General features: G+C 37.5%; 1 protein-coding gene across 2 annotated transcripts in view; it reads right to left on the bottom strand.

The window, feature by feature from the left end:
* Positions 1 to 12,521, bottom strand: part of IDE (insulin degrading enzyme) — a 100,799-nt gene that overhangs the window by 29,041 nt on the left and 59,237 nt on the right. Inside the window, exons 13-15 of one of the 2 annotated variants that reach the window (XM_043983655.1) lie at positions 9,608 to 9,730; positions 6,119 to 6,201; positions 997 to 1,141 (exon numbers count right to left, since the gene is read on the bottom strand). In XM_043983655.1, the coding sequence (XP_043839590.1) occupies positions 997 to 1,141; positions 6,119 to 6,201; positions 9,608 to 9,730 (351 nt within the window). Of the gene's footprint in view, positions 1 to 996; positions 1,142 to 1,615; positions 1,761 to 6,118; positions 6,202 to 9,607; positions 9,731 to 12,521 lie in introns of both variants that reach the window. The other variant, XM_043983654.1, reaches the window with a different exon arrangement.

The raw sequence follows: 12,521 nt of genomic DNA, 5'->3' as shown, positions 1-12,521 counted from the left end.
GAGGCAAAGCATCTTACCAAGATCTTCTAGTCACTAAGTGGCAAAGTCAGACAAACCCCAAATCTCTTGACTCCTGGGTCAGGAGCAGGGTTGGACAAGGTGGCTGGACCAGGAGTTAGGGGAGCATGGTGTGAGGGAAAGAAAAGGGAAGGAAGAGAGGATTTCTTTGCATTACACCTGTTGCTACTGAACTTTAAAATAGGAACAATCTTTAAGAAAAGTCTGTTTATCACATAAAAACGTAAAACCAAACCAACTGGTGACAGAATTTGATAATGGCATTGAAAGTGAATTCAATAAAGAAACCTTTTAGCTGAGAATTCCAAAGGCTATATGTAGCAGATTATTTATATCAGGCTGCTCCTGGATTATAGAGTATATTTTATAGAAGATGAATGTATGCTACAAAAGGAATGTTAATTTAGAACTGAATTGCATGCCAAGCTGAGTAACATCTAAAATTGCTTTAGGGTTAACAAATATAAAGAAAGCTCCAGATCTTTCTAGGAACACTCTAATAATGCCGATAATGCTTTTAAAGCCAACAGCACGTTTATTTTCAAGGAAAACAAAAGGCTAATATAATACACCCATGCATACTATACAGGCTTTCTATGAACCAGCAGAATTATAGGAACTCTAAATCTCTAAAAAAATTAAAAAACCACGCACAATTACATTTTCCTTTGTAGATGCTAATATTTCCATAGGGATGGAAAAAGTAACATGCTTTTAGTATGAATCGATATGACAGACATCTAAAACAGGTAAAGAATGCAAGTGAAGCTAGCTCACACACATTTAACGACACACTGAGTTTGACCGAATTGATCATTAATGTTTCAAATGTAATTGCATTTTTCATCCATGAAAAAAGATGCAAGGAGAAAACCATCAACCATCTCACTTAGAAATGCAGAAGTTAACGTTTTCCCAAGCTCAACATATGCTTTTATGCTGTTTTTGTGTCTTTTTGCTCTTCAATTTCTTACTTACAAGTATTGCATTCATTCCTGATGCAATGCCATAGTTCAAACCTGAGAGGCGAGCTGCATATGTATACTCTTTTAAATCATCCTTCAATAACCTGATAAACAGGTATGTCATGTTGCAATGGAGAGGATCAGCATAAATGTAGCGACTAACAAAAAGAAAAACAAAAGAAATGCCTCAAGCAGTGACATGATAATGAAGAAACATGACCGAAGAGTATGAATATGCAGCCTCATGGTCTGGATTTCAAGGAAAAAGATGTAAGAGAACACATTTCTTTCATGCCGATAATAAGATTTCATTCCCTTCTGTTGGAAACTTCGACTTCTGATACCAAATGGAACAAAGCTTACCATAGATTAGCGTCTAAAACTGTATTTGAGGAGAAAAACCTTATGATCTGATTAAAGGTGTGGGGGGAAAAAAGAACAAATTGGTTTACAGGAATACAAATATCACTGAAGACCTAGAATAAAAGTAAACTTAAAAATTTAATAGATGAGAAAATATAATTAGTCAATGATTAAAAAAATTAAAAGTATATCCTCCATCAAAAATGCTTCCATCAAATCAATATAAAATAGTGTCGATGAATGGAAGGCTCTGCAATCTGAGTACTTACATACATCCCATAGATGGTATTTTGGAGGTCATAGCTCAAGCCAGCAAGCTCTGCTGCATATGCATACTCGTTGAGGGAGTCTTTGAGTAGCTCAAGGTACAAATAGGCCATGTTACAGTGCAAGGGATCCACATAAGCAAATGGGCTGGAAGAAAACGTGCAAAGTAAAAGAGCTGGTTTATTATTTCCTAGTTTGGTTTGGCCTTTTCAGATGGAATTCAAGACACCCAGCTGGGCCATCCACCTTTTGGAGTATCTATCTATCTATCTATCTATCTATCTATCTATCTATCTATCTATCTATCTATCAAACTATCTACCTATCAAACTAAGTCTTGATAGTCCTTTTATGTAGGGAAGTAGAGTCACAGAACACCTGCTGAACTGCTCAGTTTGTGCTTAGTAGGAGGAAGACAAATGGATCGCTCAGACCCAGAGTCTTGAATCGGGACAGACCCATAGGAGTCAAGAGTCCAGCCCTTGCCTTGGTTCTGGGGAGCTCATTACCTCCTCAGGCAGCTCCTTCTGCTGTTATGCAGCACTGGCTGTGAGCAAATTCTTTCTTCTCCTGAGCTGAAAAAAGCCTCCATATCACCTCTACCAGGACTCTCATTTCTGCTCTCTGGAGCCCAGCAGAATATGGTAATATATCCCTATTCCACATAACAATTCTTCAAATGCTTGAAAACAATGACCATGTTTCCCCACTAAATCTCCTTTTAAAGCTGAACACTGTCCTAGCCTGGCCTCCTCCTCCAGATGATCTGAAGTCTGTCTTGGGTGTTCATGCACCCAGGCATGAACTCAGCACCACAGCTATGCTCTAACCAGCTTAAACACCTCTAATGCTGTAGACATATTAAGCAGTTAATATTGGCTTTGTTAGCTGCTATATCATACTATAGACTCATTTTAAGATGTAGTTCAGCATCTCCATCTTGTACCTTTATAACTGGTTTGGGGGCTTAATATTTATTCTCAGAGATGGTCTCCAACTTAGATCAATTTAGATCTTTTTAAAATTTCAACTATGATCCCATTTATTAGATAACACTTCCAGCACTGTGTTGTCCAAAACGGCAATAAACATGTCAACTATGCCTTTACCTTAGTCATTGATAAAAATGTTCAACTGAATTATCCCTTCCAAACATCATGGAGTAGAAACACATTTACAAGTACTGTGAATGGCAACAGGGCACATGGGCAGTGGGACTAACCCCCAAAAAGACGCTTACTGGAAAACTCTGCTTTTCCTACGCTCCTCCCTCCAGGGAGGATCATGCAGTTGGAAGTCATATGGCTGTTGGAGTAAGAAACTGACTCCTACTAAGACAAACTCCAACGGAGAGAAAGGAATCTTTTACTTTTCTAAGTCCAGGAAGAAAAGAGCTTTAATGAAAGAGTTGAGAACTTTAAATATGCTATTTTGGTTTTTCCCCTCAATGCTAACATAAACAGACTATCTGACTCTTTTCATGTCGGGTAATTTGCAACGCGACTGACCACAAGATGAGTAAATAAAACAATGTATAAGCAGGAAAACATTTAAGGAGACTAGTAACATGTAAAAGCAGACTAGCTGAGGTCCTTAAAATAGGATTCTAGAACCATACACACATCAAAGCTAATGCAACTCTCTGCTTTAAACCCAAAAAGATTAAGTGACTTTCCCAAAGTCACACTGATGGTAGAACTTAAGCTAAACCCAGGCCTCCTGAGCCCTGGCCCATCATGCACAAATTGCATCAAACTATAAAATATTACCCATAATGCAGAAGAAAGAAAATAGTGATCATGACCTAGGAATTTCACTGTATGGAAACGTCTCTAATTCAATCAGCTGTTGCTATCAAAGCCAATGAGCTTATATCTATGCTAATGTCAAAGTTAAAACAGGTGTTTAAATTCTGAAAGGGGAAACTCTACACAGTGAGTTTGTCATCTTCCAGATTTAAGTCCATGTTCTTTCTAAAAATTCACACAAAAACTTGTTTCATTCCTTATAGTAGGCCAATATACAAATTCAGGCACTCCCTATCTCACTGTGTAAGAGGTACATATGTACCTCCCCCCCCAAATACACACACACAAACGGGGAGGTGGGGGGGTGAGAACCCTACTTTTTAAAGGAGATTTGCTAGCCAAGTCATGCTAACATAACTATTTAACAATGGTATAAATACTGTTTCAATTGCAGGTCTGGAGTTTCCCCTTACTCTTTCTTCCTATAAAATACTTCTAAGAGAGGCCTTCTAGGTGAATTCCTACTTAACTTGGGTACCATATTTCCTAATCTCACCTGCTGTGTCATCCCTTCTCCTGCCACAAGCCTTCTTTTGAAGAAAAGAGAAGGAATCGTTGAGAACTAAGCTCAACTTGGTGGGGGTGGGGGGGTAGAAACTGGGTAATTACATTTTTTTGGCCATGATTAATCATCAGTGTCAATTAAGATTACACATCTCTAAAGCACCTTATGACGACAAAGTGCTACAAAAATTCGAATGTCAAGCGTGAGCAAGTGTCATTTTTGTACTTAGGATTATAGGATTTAGAGTGGAAAAGAGCAGTTTATTCTAGTCCAATCGACTCGTATTATAAATCAGGAAGCAGAGGCTTTAGAAAGTTTCAATGACATGCTCAAGGTTATCCCAATAATTAGAGCTGCACTTTGAACCCAGAGCCAGTGCTCCTTTTCTGTATTCTATCACAGCCACCTCAGTCCCCAGGCCTCAAAGGGAACCTGGGCTACCATGGTATGGACACCAAATCCTTGCTCCTATTCCATTATCACCTTAGAGAGATAGATGGCATAGTGACCTATGTCAACAAAATATTCAAGGCAAGAAATTTTTTTAATGTGATCACATAATTCCTTCATAAATCACAAGGAAAAAGTGGAAAGAATCTTTTATAAAAAATGATTGAAAAATTAAGGTGTGTGTGTGTGTGTGTGTGTGAGAGAGAGAGTGAGAGAGAGAGTGAGAGAGAGAGAGAGAGAGAGAGAGAGAGAGAGAGAGAGAGAGAGAGAGAGTGTATATATATTTTAGAAAACTTCAAAATTTAGGCAACAAAATCACCCATTAGAAAATAGAAAATTCTATTCTCACTATAAAGTTTATAAATTCCCTTTATCACCCCTTCTCTTCACTGGAGATCTGTTCCTAATAAAGAGTTCTTAATTAAATGTGTGTCTAGAATGATGATGATTGGGAATAGATGATGTTCTAAAACTTGGTGTGTAAGTAGGTTTCCACTGAGAATGCTTCTTCCAAACAAAAACATATGAATGTCTAGTAATACACTACCATTTTCTTCTGCCTTTTCTTTTGCTATATTTCATACATTAATCACTGATTTATTCTAAGAATAATGTGGCCATCTCCTTTGCTGGACAATCGTCAGAATACAAAAGAAACAATTTCCCAATGGAATTAACAGAAAAGTCTAATAGGTATTAGTTATGCAATGAAATAATTTTCTAAGATTTTAATTCTGTTTAAAACACCAATGCAGGAAAACAAAGATAGACAAAGACATCAATGTGAATAATCAGAATATAAAATTCACTCCATAGTAATCTTGATCATCTTCGAAATTTAACACAAAATTTAATTTGTGATTCAAATCTGTGCAGCTCTGAATCATTTATTAATTTTGCATTATGAAACAGTCTTTGTACTCCCATAATCTTGATTCAACCTTTAGAGAAATGTCCATTTTTAAATTTAGAAATTCTTTTTGCTTTCCCCCCAAAAAATGTGAGACAAGACTTCAAACACATACACATACACATTAATTCCATGTCCTTCCTGTTTCAAATATATAAAAAAAAATTTAAAAGTCACTGTATTCAAAGAACTAGTGACCCAGGTGATGGTATTTAAACCCACATGGAAAATAAGAATAATCTGAAAATTTATATAATTCTGAAATTCATTAAGTGTTTCTTAACAAATTACTGAAATAGAACCTGATGATAAAAATAACTTTCTAATTAAAACAATAATCAATTTGGATTAATGGAACTCTAAAATGAGAAACTATTCACATAAATTTTATTAAGCTTTTCCCTTCTATTTATCTAAATGAGAATAAGCCAGTCTGGCATTTAGAATAAACAATTTTACAGGGAAGAATAGAGCCTTAACAAATTATTCAGTCCATCCCCCTGGCTACCTCAGCAAGGGTATTTACCATTCTCACAAGAGTGATTTACTTTTTCTTTAATTACAAAACCCTCTCCATGTTCCATAACCCTCAGGGTTATGAATCTCTCCTAAAATCTAATCTACATATTTTACTTGAAAATTCAGCTCATTATCTTTTATTCTGAATTTATTAGAAAGGGAGATCAATCAAACAGCATCTTTGTATTATTTGAAGATCAAACAGATCTTATCAACTTGCCTTTCTCAAAACTAACTCCTTTTATTTGTAGTCCTATAGCCTGAAAGAATAACATTTAAGAAATAAAGTTGCTGAATTTGTTCTGTTACATACCTGAAAAATTCAAAGTTGAGACAAGCTTTTGGTAAGAAAAATTTGTCATCTTGTTTAAACCAGAGTTTGCTCATGGCTGTGTCCTATGACAAAGAAATAAATTATTTTGTTAAGACAGAGATGGACAGTTGATGTTAAAGCTTCCCATTATTCTTCCTTCACCTGTGGCCAGGATGAGAGGTAGGAACATCAAGATGGGCTTCAGGGAAGGCCTTTAGTTCAACCACCCAGAACATTTACAATCTCATCACTTATTATGCGTGGGAGGAGAAGACTGTTTAATGTTTGCCACTGAAGGAAGCAATCCCTGCCTGCATTATTTGCTAGACCAGTGCTATATGGAGTTGAGGTATCTTACTCTGCTTCATCTCTTTGGGGAATGAATAACAAGAATAGGAAGGAAGAACAGAGGTTGGGAGTGAAAGAGGATGTGCCCAAGCCCCTATTCCCAGTTCTACACTTAAAACTCTTAACTAAAGGACCACAAAATCCCTAAGATTTTTTGGCATGGTTAGTTGAATTTCTTTTGTGCATAAGAGAGGCAGAAGATCATCTGAAGTGACTCTCAAACATTCATAGAGGCAGAGGGATAAAAAATGTGTTTTTCTGTATCTCAACACTAAAATCACAGCTGAGATGATCACTTTGCCACTAAACCAACTCCTACTTTTGAGATAACATTCCGACCAGTAGCACTAGCATTTAATCAGCTTCCTTCCATTAGAAGCACAGTGCCATCCCTGACTCCTCCCGGTCTCCCAGGCCTCACTGAACGCTGACAAGCCTGCTTCCCCAGTCTCTCCAGGACCCACTCCCTCCTGTCTGTTCCCACCATCATTGATAATCTAGGCCCCCTCCTCAGAACCATCCTATACTACTGCAATCTGGTTTTTCTTCTTCCAAACTCTCTTCCTTATCACTGTCACATTAATCCTCCTCCTGCATAAACTGAGTCTGTTCAGAAACCTTCACCAAGGAGACCATTCAAAAGAGACTCCCTACTGCCTAACAGAAAAGTTTCAATTGCTTTGCCTGGTATTAAAAATTAATAACAATCTGTAGCCTACCTTTTAGTTTAATTTTATTTTATCCTCCTATCCTTTACCTGTACCATGCTTCAGAAAAATGTTTGTTCTCTAATTCCTCCCCTCCTAACACATCCTTCTCTTAATTCTTCCATAACTTTACCATGTATTTGGAACTATCCACCTTTTTCCTTACCTCCTACTGAATTCCTAACCTAGCCTTTTTTTGGGGGGGGGGCAGGGGGAGGGCGGGGCAATGAGGGTCAAGTGACTTGCTCAGGGTCACACAGCTACTGTCAAGTGTCTGAGGCCGGATTTGAACTCAGATCCTTCTGAATCCAGGGCCAGTGCTGTATCCACTGCACCGCCTAGCTGCCCCCCAACCTAGCCTTTAAAGCCCAATTCAAATGCTACTCCTTCAATGAAGCTTTCCAATGCCTCACTGCTAAATGACACTGTCTCAAAATCATTTTAATACTTTGTCTTGTATTTCCATAATGCATTTATTATAGCTATATAATATGATAACATGACAATTGATATATATATATGCATGTGTGTCATATTCCTGTGGCAGGGGGAAGGAAGTGGAGTGGTCTTAATCTGAGGTCTGTAAGCTTTCTTTTTAAGAATATTTTTGATAACTGTATTTCAATATTTCTACCTCTATAATCCTTTAATTTTTATTTCATGAATTTAAAGATAACATTCTGAAGCGGCCATAGGCTTCCCCAGTGTCGCTAAAGGGGTTCAGGACACAAAACTACTTCAGAACATCTATTCTAGATGCTAAATTCCATAAGGAAACGAAGATTTGCCTAAACTTTGAATCTTTATGAGTTCCTAACAATGTACTGTGAACAAAATATGCACTAAAGTGTGCTGAACTGAAAGCATTTTTTTGGTGGGGCAATGAGGGTTAAGTGACTTGCCCAGGGTCACACAGCTAAGCTTATTTTTCAAAAGTAGAGGAGTATATATATGTATGTGTGTATCTACATATATTTATTTGATGCTTGCACAGAAATATGATGGGGGTGGGGGTGCCAATGAGGGTTAAGTGACTTGCCCAGGGTCACACAGCTAATAAGTGTCAAGTGGCTGAGGCCAGATTTGAACTCAGGTCCTCCTGAATCCAGGGCCGGTGCTTTATCTACTGTGCCACCTAGCTGCCCCCTAATTTGTCATTCTTTAGGAAAAATGCTAATTCATTCAAAATCCAGCTGACAGAAAAAAATGAAGTCCATATCCTCAGATCAAATACAAATTTCTACATTACCATGTTGATGATAATGATGGGTCATTAGATTCTGAAACTCAGAAAGGGACCATAATGATCTAGTCTAATCCCTTTATTTTACAGATGAGGGCCTCTTTTTCCTAATTTGTAAAAATGAGTGAATTGGAAAAAAGGTTATTTTTTTTTAAAAGGTTAAATTTCACATGAGGAAAATGCAAACCCTAACTAAGCAATTTCAACATCATAAAACATAGCGGGTGATAACTAAGGAAAAAACATAGAAATGAGAGAAATTGGCATAAGACTGAAAGAACTTGGAGTCACAGAATCCCCACCCCCTCATTTCATGCAATGGCTCTAAATCAGGGATTCCTAACCTTTCCCGTGTCCCTCACTTCTTGCTGTCTAGTAAAGCCTATGGATTCATCCCTCTTCAGAACAATAATATTATATATATAAAATATATATGATTTTAAATGAAACAAATTTTATCAGAATAGTTAGATTTGGGGGGGGGGAGGTGTGGGGGTGGAGTAATGAGGGTTAAGTGACTTGCCCAGGGTCACACAGCTAGTAAGTGTCAAGGGTCTGAGGCTGGATTTGATCTCAGGTCCTCCTGAATCCAAGGCTGGTATTTTATCCACTGCGCCACCTAGCTGTCCCCCTATAAAATTTTTTTTAAGTCTATAGACCCCAATTTAAGAATTTTTGTTTCAGATATATGAGAATCTAGCCTATTTCAAAATATTTCAATGATAAGAAATGCAATTACTTACCTTAGTGGGCAATTTTAAGTTTTAACAAAATTTCCACAATTTAAAAAATATAAACATAAACTAATTTTCCTTTTACTGGGTGGTTACTGGAAAATAGAGAGCAAAGTCACTCTCTTCTATATACAATTCAGGTAAAGTGCTTGCTATAACTTAACCTTTTTTCTTCCTTCAAAGAAAGTCATCCCAAGTCTTTTCATCTGTCTTCATAGAACTTATTTTCCAGCCTTTAAAAAGCTTTGTTGGCTATTCACTCCTCTGAATTATAAATTAGTTCGCACACCCTCTGGGATTATAGACACTATATGGGACACAACACCCAATGCCCAAGCTATCATCAAGGAAAATTACACACACACATATACATACATACATATACATGCACACACATATATTTTCTGTTCTATCAGATCCAGCACTGAAATTATAAAACACAAACTCCAATGCTTACCTTAATAAGAGCAGGGTATGATGTTGCTTCCTTTTCTAGTGGCAAGATCTCAAAATTTGTAGGAATAAATTCATTCTTCGTTGGAAGCTTAAACTTTCCATTCAAGTCAGCATTTTTCCATTTCTGGAGTGAAAATGAGAGCAAATTAAATGGACCCAAAAGTTGTTTAAACTTCTCTTCTGTAATAAGGATTTTTAAAAGTAATACTGTGCCAGAGCATGCATGTGATACCTTTTACACACAACAGATAAGCATTACTACTAATGACCTACTAGTTTTATACTGCTCCATCTACATACATTTACACCCTCATCATCCCTTGTGACCAGATTCCTTCACTTGCTAGGGCTAGAGTAAAATGTATGGTGATGGAAAAAAGATTCCGCTCAGTGCCCACAACAACATCAGGATCACACCCATGACCACAGTGTCCTATTTGCATGGTGTTCATTCAATGTAAAATAAAAACATTAATAACCTGTGTGCATGGTTAAACAATCAAATTAAATATGTATAGGGTGGGAAGCAGTGCAAGGGCTAAACTCATCCACCAACTCACTTGTCCATATTTGTAGAATTGGCCATCTGTTAGCTGTGGAAAGTTAGTTCTTTGCATAGCTTGATGGCCAAGCTAGTTGGAACTTCTCTAACTCATGAGCCTATATATATACACATTCCTGGCCTGGCCCAAACCACTTCTCTCACCCACACCTCAAGCTTTCTACTCACAAGAGAGCTTTTTAGCTAAATCAGTCATTGAGAGACAACACTGAGCCCCACACCTAAGCTAGGATGCAGCAACCCTAATCTCGAAGTTGAATATGTATCCGAGCTAGTTTTGATTTTGGTAATAATTATAATGCATTTTCCTCAAAACAACCTTAAGACAGGTAATTACAAGTATTACTACTCCAATTCTACAAATGACAGAACTGTGTCTCAGAAAGGTTTGACAGCTTCCCCATGACTACAGGACCAGTGGAGCCAAAATAAAAATTCATGTCTTGGGACTCCTAAATCCAGTGTCCTACTATATCACGCCCCCCCTTTCCAAGTAAACAAGTGAAGAAACATCTACTCTAAAGATCATTCTCTTCTATCTGACTTATAATCCTGTTTCATCTCACTTAAAGAATTTCATCACTGAGAACTCTCTTCCACTAAAAGGAGTGGAACAAGGACTAGCCCTCTGATTTCACTGGCATACACAACTCCCTGGCGAGTACTCCCCCCAGGAATATGGGTCAGTATCTGCTCTGCAATTTAATAGTCTCAGAGAGTTTCTTAGAACAATGAGAGTTGAAGTGACTTGTCCAAAATCACTCAGTCAAGATGTATCAGAACTGGGACTTGAATGCTAGGACACGGGCAGCTGGCAGCATCCTGGTGCACAGAGGGCCTTTAGTTTGGAAGATTTGAGTTTAAATCATCCCTCAGACACTTATGAGATGTGTGGCTCTGGGCAAGTCTTTTAACCTTTCTTTACCTCAGTTATTTCATCTATAAAATGGGTATGATAATAGTACCCACCTCCCAGGGTTGTGGTTGTAGAGCAAATGAGATAATATTAGTAAAGTGCTTAGCAAAGTACCTGGAACACTGTCAATTCTATATAAATATTAGCTATTAATATAACCTGGCTAGAAGCCCCCTTCTCTGCTATACCACGCTTGTCCCTCTTGTACCTTTATTTCATTTACCAGAGCAGATCACAATTGCTCTGCAATTTAGTAGTCTATCTTGGAGAGCTGCCATGGCTGAAAATTCATCCTATAGTAACTGACTACCCCCTACCTTCTAAGAGTATTGACTTGTCAGGAGGTTCTAACAGTGTGAATCTCCATGAAGATTGAAGAGTGGCAATGTGGTAGCCCTTTACAAGTAATGATAAAATCATATAGGTTGTGAAAGAGTCAGCAGGGACTATAGAAACCTTCTATCTCGTCCAAGCCTCTCATTTCATAAGATAAGAAAAAGGAGGCCCCGAAAGATTAAAAAACCTCGAAGATCAGGGGCAGCTGGCTGGCACAAGGATAAAGCACCAGCCCTGGATTCAGGAAGACCCGAGTTCAAATCCAGCCTCAGACACTTGACACTTAACTAGCTGTGTGACCCTGGGCAAGTCACTTAACCCTCAAACACAAAAAACCCTTGAGGACCTCTCCAAAGTCACACAGCTAAAGAGCGCCAGAGCTGGGACTGGACCAGAGCTGGTGCTCTTAACTCCCAGGTCTAGTGTTCTTTCTATTACACTTTCTACTGCCTGCTAGTGGGCTCTAAAAAAAGAGTTACTATTGATTTTGTTGTTATTGTTTTAAAAGAAACTATTCATATACTGTGACCCATCTAAAGTTATTGCAAGGAAAAAAAAATACATAGTAGCTTTACCCATCATAGCAAAAAAAAAAAACCAAAAAAACAAGCAAACCAAAAACCTGTCTCATATATCCTATGACTGGGGAATCTTACACAAACATAATGGAATATTACTGAGCTATGGGAGGAACAGGATAAATGCAAATATGAGAAAACTGACAGAATCGTAAGGAGTAAAGAAAATAGAAACAATATTTATACTGCAATAGCTATGCAAAAAGAAATAATAATAAAATTGGAAAAAACACAATGAAGGAAGTAAGCTCAGAAGGAGAAAGAAATGAAAGGGGCATTTTGGGGTTAAAATTTATCTTTAAAAATTTTAAATTTAAAGTTTAGGGTTTTTATGTACAATCAAATTTCATTCCATTTGCTTTTCCTTCTGTTTAGAGTTAAATTTTGTAAAAAGAAAAGTTTGTTTTAAGTTATTCTTAAATCTACCTTCAGCTCACACATCACTACCAAATGGGAAAAGACAGCACCAGAACATGAGGTTTCAACTTTGCCCACATCTTGGATGGCTACAGCTAATAGAATT

This window comes from Dromiciops gliroides, chromosome 2 (assembly GCF_019393635.1).
Source record: "Dromiciops gliroides isolate mDroGli1 chromosome 2, mDroGli1.pri, whole genome shotgun sequence".
Lineage (NCBI taxonomy): Eukaryota > Metazoa > Chordata > Mammalia > Microbiotheria > Microbiotheriidae > Dromiciops > Dromiciops gliroides.
This window is presented reverse-complemented; position numbering and strand designations above follow the sequence as displayed.